Source organism: Vulpes lagopus, chromosome X (genome assembly GCF_018345385.1).
Source record: "Vulpes lagopus strain Blue_001 chromosome X, ASM1834538v1, whole genome shotgun sequence".
Lineage (NCBI taxonomy): Eukaryota > Metazoa > Chordata > Mammalia > Carnivora > Canidae > Vulpes > Vulpes lagopus.
The window spans coordinates 120,462,393-120,476,208 of NC_054848.1; the positions used below are offsets into that span (position 1 = coordinate 120,462,393).

The following is a 13,816-nucleotide window of genomic DNA, read 5'->3' on the forward strand; positions in this document are numbered from 1 at the left end:
TGAATTTGTGCCTTCTTTCTTCTTTGTTGAGCTCTAAGGACAAATTGAAGGAGGTCCTTCGCCTCTGTTTTCTCCTTTCCCTTCCAGAAACCCCAAAGCTCCTTTTCCTGCCCCACCAGCCTTCCCTGGACAGTTCTCTGTGGTTCAGTGAGAGGAAAAGCAGTGGTCCCTCTGAGAAAAGAAGCACATCTGATTGGGCTCTCAGTTTCTGGATCTGGGTGGAGTCAGGGACCACTTTCTCAGGTGATTCAGGGAGGGGCAAGGAAAGGCCACTGGGCTAGGACCTTGGCTCTTTGAGCTGCCACTAGTGGAGAAGACTGAGAGCCCAACCTGAAGCCTGCCTCACTGTGTGCCGGTCAGCACAGTTGTGCAGATTAACTGAATTTGCTGGAAGCTGTTGTAGACTTATGCTTCATGGTTGAATATTGATCCAGATTATCCTTCTTGCTTACACACCTTCATAAATGAAGTCTTTGCTCTCTGCTTTCAGTTTCTTTAAAATGACATAAAAAACATCAAATTGTGTTACAGAATAATCTGAAGAATAATCTAGATTTTTATGACTTTTATCCTATTCTTATTTTGACATTTATCTTTAAGAAACTGGCATTTATTATATTTCCAAAAAAATGTTGTCTCTTTTTTTAAGATCTTATTTTTTATTTTTAAGTGATCTCTATACCCAATGTAGGGCTCAAACTTACAATCCCGAGATCAAGAGTCATGTGATCTACCAACTGAGCCATCCAGGTGCCCCAGAAAATGTTATTTCTCGTGCAGAAAACAACCACTCCCTTTCCATTCACTTTTATAAGTTTAATAATTGAATTTAGTAGCAATGGTTGCAAGTACAATGGGGATAAACAGATTTGGGAACAAACATGAGGAGTTTTTAGTGAGTGTGCTACTCAAGTGCAAGCTTACACAGGCAATGAGGTGCTCTATGAACTGTGACTACTCAACATGCTGTGAGCATCAGTGTGTCTGATTTACAGAGAGATAAATCCTACTCCTGAGAAGACTGGGTAAGACAGCAGCCCAGTCGGTCAGTCTGTATCAAGTTGATGGATACAGATGGAATACAAAGGGATGCTGCTTCTTTTTTTTTTTTTTTTTTTTTTAATTTTTTTTTTTTTTTTTTTTTTTTATGATAGTCACAGAGAGAGAGAGAGAGAGAGGCAGAGACACAGGCGGAGGGAGAAGCAGGCTCCATGCACCGGGAGCCTGATGTGGGATTCGATCCCGGGTCTCCAGGATCGCGCCCTGGGCCAAAGGCAGGCGCCAAACCGTTGCGCCACTCAGGGATCCCGGGATGCTGCTTCTATAAGTGGCCACAGGCCCCAGTAATAATAACGAGAACAATTTAGCACGCGTTAGGGCTCAGGCATTATTCTAAGTACTTGGTGTCTACTAGCTCATTTACTCTTCTTGGAACACTTACAAGGCAGAAACAATTATCATCCCCATTTCACTGATGACCAGATTGAGGCCCAGAGAAATCAGGTGATGTGTCCAAGGTCATATAGCTGGGAGGTAGAAAAGTGCTGATTTGAACCCAGGAAGTGTGCCTCTAGGGAGCCTACAGAGTGCCCCAGTCTCAGGCAGCTGTGGGATCTAAGTGAGTCTTGTGCCTTGAGCATTTTGTTTGAGCAGGCCTTCAGCTCTCATCTGTTGGGAGATGGAAGACATCCTTTTGGGAGGGAATGGACATACAGACACAAAGTTCTGAACCCAGACCAGGCTTGGATCATTCTACAGACTGTTCAGCTACTTGTTTTCCCCCTTTCCTGTGTAATCAGGATGCACATGGTGCCAACTCTCAGCCTTGCAATCCCAGCACCTACTTACAAGGACCCAAGCTGAAGTGGCAGAGGGGACACCATTGGAAGGCAGAGCTTGGGAAGGGTTGCTCCTGTAGGGACTGCAGCCCAACCCACAAAGGAGGAGTCAGGAGTAGGAATCCCAGGGACAGCCAACGGCACTATGAGGCAGCACGGGAGGTGGTTGAGAGGGGCACATGGTTCCAGAGGTGCTAAGGTGCAATGGGAAGGGGTTGTACAGTCCTATGCAGTAGGCTTCTGTCCTATTTCACCTACCAGTCCACCAGTAGGAGTGGCTAGTTTGCTCTGGGTGTGTGGAGCATTTAGTAAGGAACAATCTTCTTGTACTCCCACACAGCCCCAGGAGATGTAGGTCAGGCAAGGATACTAGGACCCAAGACCAAGATAAGACGTCCCCCAGGGACCTCCAAGCTGATCAGGGGCAGTGCTTGATCTTTTTTATTTTATTTTATTTTATTTTATTTTATTTTATTTTATTTTATTTATTCATGAGAGACACAGAGAAAGAGGCAGAGACACAGGCAGAGGGAGAAGCAGGCTCCATGCAGGGAGCCTGATGTGGGACTTGATCCTGGGACTCCAGGATCATGCCCTGGGCCGAAGGCAGGTGCTAAACCGCTGAACCACCCAGGAATCCCAAGTGCTTGATCTTGAACTCAGGTGCTAAGGCCACAGGACACAAGATGTTATCATACACAGTGGCATCTATACCACACTAAGAGCACAACTGAGAGGCCATCCTTTACTGGCAGATGTAGGTTCCCCTTTCCTTTCCTATGAGAAAGCAACTGGGAAGGGCCCCCAGTATCCTTTGGTCTGAGGCCTTATTGGGCATGTGTGCTTCCTCCCTCAGCTCCAGTGTGACTTTGGCCTCTATTGGACCAGCTTATTGGAAGAGTGACAGTCCAGCAGACCTGTAGGATAGGGAGGCACACCTGAAAGGGTAAGGCATCAGGCAACAGTGCTGAGCAGCTCAGGTATGCATTAGCCTTTGGCTTGGAAGGTGAGGCCAGCAAGGCCTTTGAGCTGGCCGGAAGCAAGTGGCAAGAGCTAGAGCCCCAGCTAGAATCTTCTGGCCTCTGCCTCTGGGGCCACAAAGCTTTCTACTATGTCTTGTTGCCACCATCCAAGAAGTCTTCCATAATCAGGAAGTCACTCATTCTTTCAGTCAGCAATCACTCAAATGGCACGTGCCCTGTGCTGGAGGCACACAGATATGGCTGATAGGAAGCATAGCCTGGCCCAGACTGGAATAATACATTATGCAGGAGCAGGGAAATGGGAGACTCAGGACAGCTTTGTAGGGTAGGTGGCTTTTGAGTCAAATACTGAAAGGTGAATAGAGGTCCTTCAAGCAAAGGGAACAGGATGTGCAAAGAACTCCAAACACTCTGCTATTTGCTGGGCACTGTATGTTGTCGCGGGTGGCTACTACTTTGGATCCTTGGGTAGTGGTAGAATAGAAGGCTTGTCAAGGTATGAAGGGGTTGATTGGCCTTTAATACCAGACTGGGTGATATGCTATATGTTGGCAAATTGAACTCCAATAAAAAAATAATTAAAAAATACCAGATACCGTTAACGACAACAACCACTTAACTTTGGTTCATGTAATGTATGCAAATCCCTCTACTCACTGTGTCTTATACAGTGCTCCCCCACAATTCTGTGAGGTTTGCACCTAATTAGAATGACGAAGAAAAGTCTGGAACCTAGGTATCTGTACCTCCTGGGAAGAAAAGTGCTCTGGAAGAAATAGCCAGGGTGCTGAGGTAGAGTGGTGGCAGACAGGAGGCCTACTATTTATGTGTGGTAACTCAGGCAAGCTCTTGTAAAGAGGAGAAGGAATCAATTCGAGGATGAGCAAGGAGAGCAGATACAGAACTGCAGACAACCCTAAGCGTGGGAGCATGCTAGCATGTTCCAAAGCATAGAGTGGCTAGAGCCTAACCAGTGACAGGGACCATGAATGCATCAGGGCTTTTGTAAGCTATGAGGTATGAGGTCCTATTATGTGGCTTTTTGGGTTCAAATTGCATTGGCAATTAACAGAGTGAAAATTATAATGGACACCTATAGTGTGCCTGGCTGGATGCTTTACAATCTTTCCAGCAACCCTATGAAATGAATAAGCTGGGGAAACTGAGAGGTTAAGTGACTTACTCAAGTGCTTACAAGTGGCAAAGCTGAGTTACAATGCAAGAGTCTCTTAAAAAAAAATCTTAAGGAAAAACTTTTAAAAAACCGATTTTATGAAATTTGTCGTTTGAACCTTATTCTCAAGATCCAGAGCCAGTAACTCATAGCTAGTTAACGTGTAAAGCACCCTGTCTGCATGATGTCATCTAATATTCCCTGAACCTGGGGCAGGATCTGGCTTCTTCTTACACAATATGACAATGGAGAAAACTCTGCCCTTGAAAATCACCAGGAAAGTGTTTTTTTTTTTTAAAAAAAAGCGTCATGAGCCCCATGCAGAGGTTTACATTTAATTGTTGTGGAGTGGCTTACGCCATCAATGTCTTCTTAAAAGCTCTTAGTTTATTTTCATGTGCAGTCTAGGTTGAGACTCGTTGTCGGCTTCGCGCATGCGCTTCTGATTGGCACACGCAGAGGCGCGCGCCTAGTGGAGCGCGATACCGCCTTCTGCGCGCCTGCGCGGCGGGGGCTCGCTCGCTGAAGCTTGTGTTGCGCCTGCGCCTACCGCCATTTCCTGCACCGCGGAGCTCAGATCGCAGTGCCTATAGGGAAATGCGACCTTCCTCAAGCGAAATGGCCGCCCGGGACTAGAACAGCCTCGGTGTAGCTTCTCCTGCTGCCGTGCTGGTTCTGGCCGCTAGATGGCGCGCGAGGATCATAAATGGGTCGGACCGTCCGTCTGGGGCTGCCTGGGGCTCTGGCTGCCCTGAACCCCGCTGGCCTCGTGAGCTGTGGTGGTGCCAGCGACCGTGGGGTTGCAGCAGGCCCCTCTCACCCTGTGTGGACCATCGCCGCAGTCCCGGCGGAGGCGGGAGAGAGGGAGCGAGCTGGGTGCCCGCTAGGAGCCGAAAGGGGCTCCTGTTAGGCAGGGTGACCTCGACTTGGTAGTCTCTGGCCTCTGGCCATTGGCCACTGATCTCAGAGCTGCCCTGGGGCAGGGGCTGTGCACACACGACGAGGGCAGCTGATCCTCCATCCATGAGGGATCGCCTGGCAGATCTGCCAAGGCAGGGCTCTGTGGCTCTGTAGAAAGATGGCTTAATTCCCAAGAGTTGGGTGATGAAGGGTGAGAGGGGTTGGCAAGGAGATCTGGTGAAGCAAACTGTCCAAAACTTGAGGAACTCTTCCCTATTCTAACTTGATCTTGCTTCATTACATGTGCACGAAGAGTCCTATCGTGTGGTCATCAAGAACATGTATTCCTGTGTATGGGCTCACATGGAAACTCACTTACTCACTATGTGGCCTTGGGTATCTTCTCATCTATTCTAACCAAATCCAGGCTCATTCTGCTTACTGCAAGATAAGCCACTATGTGGAGAGGCAAAATGTTAGGGTCAGGAAAGTGACTTTATCAGGAAAGCCAGCAAACCAAGAATATGGTGGACTGTTATCCTAAGGAACTATCTTCCCTTGTAATGGAATTCAAGCTTCATTAAAAAAAATAAGCACAAGAAAGTTAGCTAAAAGGAGAACCAAGAGGAGATGGAGTTAAGTATGCACAGTTTTGAGTAAACAATGGTTCTCAATCTTAGCTGTAGGATGCCTATATGCAGGACTGAACAGAAGTTTCTAACCTATACGTCACAGTAGCAAGGAAAATAGAAGCAATATGGACTCACACATGGTAAGCTTCTTCCTGTTATGCTCTGTTGGAATTTTCTTACCTATAGAATAGTGGTAATAGTAGTTCCTACCACACAGGGTTGTTATAAGGTTTAAGTGAGTTTCTTCGTGTAAAGCATGTAGGACATTTCCTGGCACAAAGTACTATGTCAAACTCTCCTTTTATTTAAAAAAAAAAACCTTCAAGCTAAATAAAGCAGCCCCAAAGGATTGTCTCCTACTAGAGCTATCCAAAAACACTGGAAAGCTGGCTGCTGTACCCCTTTACAGTTTTGTTGGCCTGATTTATTTTTAATAAGACACAGAATAGTTCATCCCCTCCCCACCAGACTTTTGGTATTTTTGCATCTAAAGCATAGACTGTTTTCCTCTTTGTTATGTTGCATGTCTGGGCTTTCCATATTGATGTTCTTTATGCATGAGGAACAGATAAATTTTAAGCATGTATATTCGCTGTGGACAACCATTGTCAACCAGCAGAGGAGTCTTTTAGAGGTAGTGTAAGAATGGAAGAGGGTGTTATCTTCCATGTGGAGAGTGTGACTGTGTCCAGAATTGGCAGTAGCTGTATTAGGCTACTGAATCTTTGATCAAGGTACAGCCAGAAGTATTACTTTGTCTCTCTCTAAACACTTGACTTTCAGGCAATTCCTCAGTGGCATGGAAGGCCTCCTGGGTATTACATTGCTCAGTAAGATTCTTCTGACACTTTTACTAAGTTTTCCTTTTTATAGGTCACATGGATTATACCTCCTATAATAGGAATTTCCTATTTGCTTTGAAGCCTAGGGAAAGGGAACCTTATTCATTCACTTGTCCCTGTGTTGCAACAGATGCCTAAATTACTCTTTGCAGAAAACCTTGACTTGATTCACAAATTGATGACAACCTCTGTTACCATAATTCTATAAGACAGGAGATTGGACAGGATTTTGGTTAAATACATGGCAAAGCTAGTTCAGGGCTTACAGAGGCAGGAAACAAGCTCTTTAGGCCTTCTAGATCTGTCTTTGGCTCAAACATGTATGTCCCAGGTAGGGGTGAGGTGAGTGTGTCAGGATATCCTACTGGCTAAGGGACTAGCATTGTCTGAGCAGACCACTTTTGGTATCTAGCTGGTTTGCAACAGACCATCATGGTAGAAGCATCACAAAGAGGCATGACACCCACTTGTCTGCAGATCTACCTGGGCATCTGGAAGTGGTGATAAGCTTATTATCCCTGCTGGGGCATTTAGGTTCATGTCACTTGAGGCTGAGGCTGAATAATCACATTGCTTCCAGGGCATACTCCAAAAGCATGGCCACTGCTTCACTTGTTATTTCAGCTTGAAGGCAGGGAGCATACCTATTATGGGATTAACTTCTATGAATAAAGAGTCCCAGGGCTAGAGGTAACTGGTAGTGTTATCTTCTTGTCTCAGGGTAGCCCCACCAGCGATTGGAGGCATGCTGCTGATGTGGAGAGGGTTGAGTTCAGGTTGAGCCAGGATCAAGGTGATGGTGAACTAGATTTTTCTTTTGAGAGAGGGAGAGAGGCAGAGACACAGGCAGAGGGAGAAACAGGCTCCATGCAAGGAGCCCGATGTGGGAATTGATCCCAGGTCTCCAGGATCACACCCTGAGCTGAAGGGAGGCGCCAAACCACCGAGCCACCCAGGGATCCCCAGATTTTTATTTTCTAGAATGCTAGGCTCATGCTGTCAATAACCTGACTCAATGTCCTTGGCCTATTGGGCATATAACACCCTCGAGGCCTCCCAGCAGCAGCGCCATCACACATAGAGGTCATGGAGAAGGCACCAGGAAAAAGAACAGGGCCCTTGGAGCCACCTCAGATGGGAATAGGGATGAGAACGCTGTGCAAGTGTAGGTGTGACATGAGGCCAGGGAGGAAGAAAGATCTCCCATAAAGCTTGACATGTAGGATAGCTGAGAACACACTTCTTCCTCACCAGATTCAGGGGATGGCAAAAGAATAAGAAGTTCAGGCTTTCTCTAGGATGAATGAGGACTGCTTTTGTCAGTGGGAGGGGGAGCAGTAATGCTGAGATCCTTCCAAAGAGGAGAAAGTCTGGTTTCTGATGTGGGGGCTATACTGGGCTCTTCTCTTCCTCATCCTCTGGAAGAGGAGCCCACGATGGCTACAGGAGGTGGCATCAGCAGGTGGTAGGTGAGGGGGGACTGATCTCAAAGCACTTGCTCCATAATTATTCTTACTCTTCCTCAGCACCTTGGCTGGTTCTGAAGAGAAGAATGTGGCTGCCAAGGTGGCAGAGACCTGGGAGGAGAAGCCCACAGCCCTGAGAGGGGGCCAGAGAGACCCAGCTGCACTCTCCCAGCAGCCTGAAGCCCCCAGAACCCCAGAGCTGCAGAGCAGCCCCAGAAGACCTGAGCAGCTTGTGGAACTCGACAGCCAGGCCAGCAGGTAAGGTTAATGCTATTCTGGGCCCTTGCCTGCCTGAGCTGAAATTGTCAGGGGCCATGACCCAGGTAGGACTCACTTTTGTTTTAAATGATTGATTGATTGATTGATTGATTGATTGATTAAGAGAGTGTGGAGGAGAGGAAAGGGTAAGAATCACCAAGCAGACTCTCCACTGCGTGTGGAGCCCAATGTGGGGCTCAATCCCATGATCCAGAATGGGTGACGGGCACTGAGGGGGGCACTTGACGGGATGAGCACTGGGTGTTATTCTGTATGTTGGCAAATTGAACACCAATAAAAAAATAAATTTATTATTAAAAAAAAAAAGAAAAAAAATCCCATGATCCATGAGATCGTGACCTGAGCCGAAACTAAGAGTTGGATGCTCAACTGACTGAGCCACACAGGTGCCCTGGGTGGGATCCAGTTTTACCCCATGATTATGCCAGTGCCTGGCACTCACACACCCAGATGCTTAAACTTCTGCCCCATGAGTAGAGTTAGGATGGTGATTCCTTGCATATGAAACAATGTTGAGGGGCTTCCTGTGGTGCAAATAGCTGGGATAGTGCCTATGATAAGAGCATATGTATTCACCCAGATGTAAGAAACCTTGGCTAATTCCTGACATGTGGAGCAGAAAGGAGGTTTCCCAGGATGGGCATCCCAAGTAGGATGGGGGTTATTTGTGTGTATAAAATGGTCCTGTCAGAGATGGAGAGAGGAGAGAGACAGAGAGAGAGAGAGATTGGTCTTGTAACAGAAGAGGACCTGAAAAGGGATATTGAGAAGGAAAGTTTTGGACAAATGGAAGAACCTGAAAAAAGTCCCATCATGGAAACCAAGGCAGACTGAACTAACTTTCCAATATGCTATGGGCCTTTAAATAAGCCCACAAATTTGTTAAAATGGAGTTTATGGCTGCCTTAAGCACGAGGCAGGTCAGGGGAGCAGAAAGGTTACGGTTGGCTTACAGCTGATTGAAGAAGTAGGCACTGAGGTGGTGAAGTTGGTGGAGGAGTACAACTGTTTCTGAAATATTGGCCAGGAAGTGATGTAGATTGGGTGCGTGACCATATAAATCAGTTATAGGATGATAGGGATACATTTCTAAAGTGTGTGCTTATGTGCCCAGGGAAGGAAATACACTCTGGGTAAATAGAGTTTGATATTTGAAGAAAGAGTGAGCAAACCCAAAGGTGAAGTGTCACTGAATTTATGGTGAGGGCTTAGGGTGGTATGTTCTAGAGCCTTGGGAAGGAAAGAGATGGCTCTATTTTAGAGACAGGAGGGAAGGATGAGTGCACATGTAGGTTGGAGGGCAGTGGAAGGCATATGCAGAGTAATGTGGGCTACTTGATTTTTTCTGTAAGTTAATGAGCCACACAATCTGTAATTAAACCAGATTTTAGGGATCCCTGGGTGGCGCAGCGGTTTGGCGCCTGCCTTTGGCCCAGGGCGCGATCCTGGAGACCCGGGATCGAATCCCACATCAGGCTCCCAGTGCATGGAGCCTGCTTCTCCCTCTGCCTGTGTCTCTGCCTCTCTCTCTCTCTCTGTGACTATCATAAATAAATAAAAATTAAAAAAAAAATAAACCAAATTTTACTTAATGACTAGTAGATCATGTACTAAGTACTAGGGATACTGACAAATAAGATTTGGTCCTTGACCTCAAGGAGTTATGGGTAAAGTATGATAGCATCAGAGTAGGACTATGTGACTTGGTTGGCTTCACTGAATCACAGAAGGCTTTGCAGAGGTGACAACTTGATGTTCCTCTTGAAGAACTTTGCGAGAAGGTGAAGGGGAGGGGCCCAGGAATAATGGGAATTTCCTGTACTAAAGGATAGATGGCAGTGTTGCCTGCTTGAGAAGCACCCTGTGGTTTGATATGGCTGTAGTTTATGGTGAGAAGGCAGTGGAAGAGTTGATGTTGGGCAGAGGGTGTACAGGCAATAGTTAAGCTAGCAGGCCTGAGGCTGTTCTCTTTAGAAAGGGCTGCTTGTAATATGTGCCTCTGGGAACTTGCAAAGATAAACAGTTCTCTACACTGATATGAACCTTTCCCTAAATGATAAGAGATAAGGTAAGAGTACAAACAGTAAAAAAAAAAAAAAAAAAAAAAAAAAAAGTGCAAACAGTGTACTTTATGCTGAATCTCTGCTTGCCTCCTGGGAGTTGGGAATTTTGGTACATGCCAGGCAGAAGGTGCCCATGTGACCAGTCTCCACGAATAATCCTGAGCTGTGAATGAAAGCACTGCCTTTTCCTTTCACTGATTTTGCTTGGCATCCTTTTATGGTCATAAAATCTTAGCCTTGAGGATGACTATATGTTGAGTCTTGGGAGTACTCCTAGTGAATCACTGACCCTGGGGGTGATCTTAGGGACACCAACACACCATATCAGTCTAATAAAGGACAAAAGGCACATGATCACAGATGGGCAGAGTCAGATCTTTATGCCTTAATAAGGACTTGGACTTTGTGCAGAGAATAAGGAGAAGTCAGGAAAGTTTTTTTTTTAAATCGTTGTAAAATTCACAGAACATAAAAATTAGCATCTTAGCCATTTAGAAGTGTCCAGTTCAGTGCCATTAAGTACATTCATGTTGTATGATCAATCTCTAGAACGCTTCCTGTCTTACAGAATTGAAACTCTATCCCCATGAAGTAACTCCCCACCCCCTTCTCCCCACCCCCTGACATCCACCATTCTACTTCCTGTCTCTATGAATTTTGACTACTCTAGGTTCCTCATAGAAGTGAAATCATGCAGTATTTATCCTTTTGTAACTAGCATCTTTCATTTATCATAATGTCTTCAAGGTTCATCCATGTTGTAGCATATGCCAATATGTCTTTCCTTTTTAAGGCTGATTAGTATTGCATATAGTAGACACATTGCATTTTGTTCATCCATTCATTTGCCAATAGATACTTGGGCTACATCCACCTTTTGGTAATTGTGAATAACACTGCAATAAACATGAGTGTACAAATATCTCTTTGAGATCTTGCTTTCAGTCCTTTTGGGTATACATCCAGAAGTGGAACTGCTGGATCATAGAGTAATTGTTATGTTTAAATTTTTTGAGGAACCGCCGCCTTACTGTTTTCCACAGTGGCTGTTTTCTACCATTTTACATTCTTATATACAGAGCCAGAAAAGTTTTAAGCAGAGAAGTGATATGGTCAGAGTGGTGCTTTAGAGTGAAAGTGGGAAGAGTGGAGGCAAGGAAAAGAGCTACAAAGTGGTTCCAGCCCACCAAATAAGAGATGAAGGGGCCCCAACTCAGTTACTAGCTATGAATATGGAGACAGAAGTACGAAATAAGTATAATGGACTCAGAATTGGGCAACTGATAAGACTTGAGGGAGCAGTGAGGGAAAGGGAAGTGTTAGGTCAGAAAGCCATATTTTGTGGTTCATGGGCCAAGGTGCAGTGTGTGACCCCTTCTGGCCCAGGTTGTGGGCAGGTTATTTCCAAGATATCACTTTACTGCCTGGAGCCAACAGAGCAAATGCCCAGTATGTGGAGATACCAAGCCAAGGCAGCACACTCAAACAAATTGTCAGACACGGGCACCTGAGGCAAGGCTCTGGCTTGCAGATGAAAGTTCTGCCTAGGCCAACCTGGACAAGTTGCCCTGGCAACACTGTTTTATTTCCAAGATGTGCAGCAACACCCTGCAAGTGACCTTCCTTTCTTCCTCCTAGTAGTCCAAATCCTGGAGTGTGCTGGGTAAAACTATAGACAGTCTTCTTTCTAGAACTGGCTGGCTTTTTTATTTACAGTCTTTAAGTATGACCACTTATGGCATCTCAGTAGATTAGGCTCATCAGGAAGAGTGCCATTTGGAGTCTGTGGGCCAAGAGATTAAGGAGCACTACTGCTAACAGTCCAAAGTAGCAAACAGTCCCTCAGCCCCAGTCTCGGCATGCACTAGGAGGAAAGCCAGCCAGTGCAAACCTACTAGTGGACAAGGCTTAATTAGTATGAGATTCCAGGAAATGCAGAAGGAGGCAGAGGGAGAACTGCAGGGATGTAGGCAATGGTAACAGCAGAATTGTATGAAGAGTGGACAGAGGATTGGAAAAATCCTTGTATTTTAGAATGTCTGAATTGACCAGGTTAAACTTTTCCAGAGCCCATACAGAATAGAAATTTCTCCTGGGTAGGCCAGATATTATTTCACATGGGGAGAGTTGGTGTAACCCAGCAGAAGAGGATCAGAGGACAGTCAGTGCTAAGTGTAAACTCTTAGGCCATGGGAGGTTGAGTTCTTCTTTCAGTTTAGCAAAACTTTAATTTTTTTAAAATTTTACTTTTAAGTAATCTCCCCACCCAACATGGGGCTCAAACTCTCAACCCCGAGATCAAGAGTCTTATGCTCCACTGACTGAGCCAGTCAGGTGCCCTGGCAAGCTTTAATTTTTAGAGTTCATTAGCTCTAGCATTTCAGATGACCAACAATGATAAGGACAACAAAATTGAGAGATAGAGGAAGACCTTGTTGGATTTCTTAGATGACTTAACTGACAAAATGGATTCCTGAGTCAGTTGAAAGAGCCAAAATCCCCCATGTGAGTGTACTTGTTCTAACAAAAGTTTAGCAACATTAGTGGCCCATTTATTTATTTATTTTTAATCTTTTTATTGGAGTTCAATTTGCCAACATATAGCATAACACCCAGTGCTTGTCCCGCCAAGTGCCCCCCTCAGTGCTCATCACCCAGTCACCCCAACCCCCCGCCCACCTCCCCTTCTAGTGGCCCTTTTAAAAGGGGAGTTTTCAAGCTAGTGAGAGAACAGATATATGGTAGTAAGAACATATTTAAGTTACATTTTAAAAATGATTGAAATTACGACTGGTAACATTGAGCTGTTGTTGTTTGATGTTGGGCAATGCAGCATCAGGACTCTGAGAAATAGATGCATATCATGGACACTGAAGGTACTAACAAATCTCTAGGAATTTTATATGATTTCTGAAGTATTTATATAGTTTAAATTTTAATCCTTAAAATTTAATTTAGGGAAGTCTCATTATTATTATTATTTTTGGATTTGACAATGCTTCCCATAAAATTTATACAATATTAAATTAACCTAATTAATTTTACCATTTCTCTTGTTAAAAAGTGAAGAAACAAATAAACTGTTCCTCTGGGAAATCCCAAAGTCAGTTTTAGGTGTAAAAGATATTTCAGACTTTATTTTGAGAAGGCAAAATGTCAAATATTATCAGGAGGTTTGAACATTTGATTAAGATTATGGGATAGTCTTATTTCACTCAGTGAAATAAGTCAATCGGAGAAGGACAAACAGTGTATGTTCTCATTCATTTGGGGAATATGAATAATAGTGAAAGGGAATATAAAGGAAGGGAAAAGAAATGTTGGGAAATATCAGGAAGGGAGACAGAACATAAAGACTCCTAACTCGGGGAAACGAACTAGGGGTGGTGGAAGGGGAGGAGGGCGGGTGTTGGAGGGGAATGGGTGACGGGCACTGAGGTGGACACTTGACGGGATGAGCACTGGGTGTTTTTCTGTATGTTGGTAAATTGAACACCAATAAAAATTAATTAAAAAAAAAGATTATGGGATAGTGAGAAATAATACTATCTATTAAATCAAAGTGATGAAAATTTTAAAGTAAACAGGAGATAACATGATTGTAAAGACCCTTAGCTCCTTTAAAATTAAGGCCTTTTA

General features: G+C 44.8%; 1 protein-coding gene across 8 annotated transcripts in view; it reads left to right on the forward strand.

The window, feature by feature from the left end:
• ZNF185 (zinc finger protein 185 with LIM domain) overlaps positions 1–13,816 on the forward strand; it is a 65,423-nt gene that overhangs the window by 32,320 nt on the left and 19,287 nt on the right. For all 8 annotated transcript variants that reach the window (XM_041740188.1, XM_041740190.1, XM_041740193.1 and 5 more), the window contains one exon: positions 7,896–8,093. In XM_041740188.1, coding sequence (XP_041596122.1) covers positions 7,896–8,093 — 198 coding nt within the window. The remainder of the gene's footprint in view (positions 1–7,895; positions 8,094–13,816) is intronic.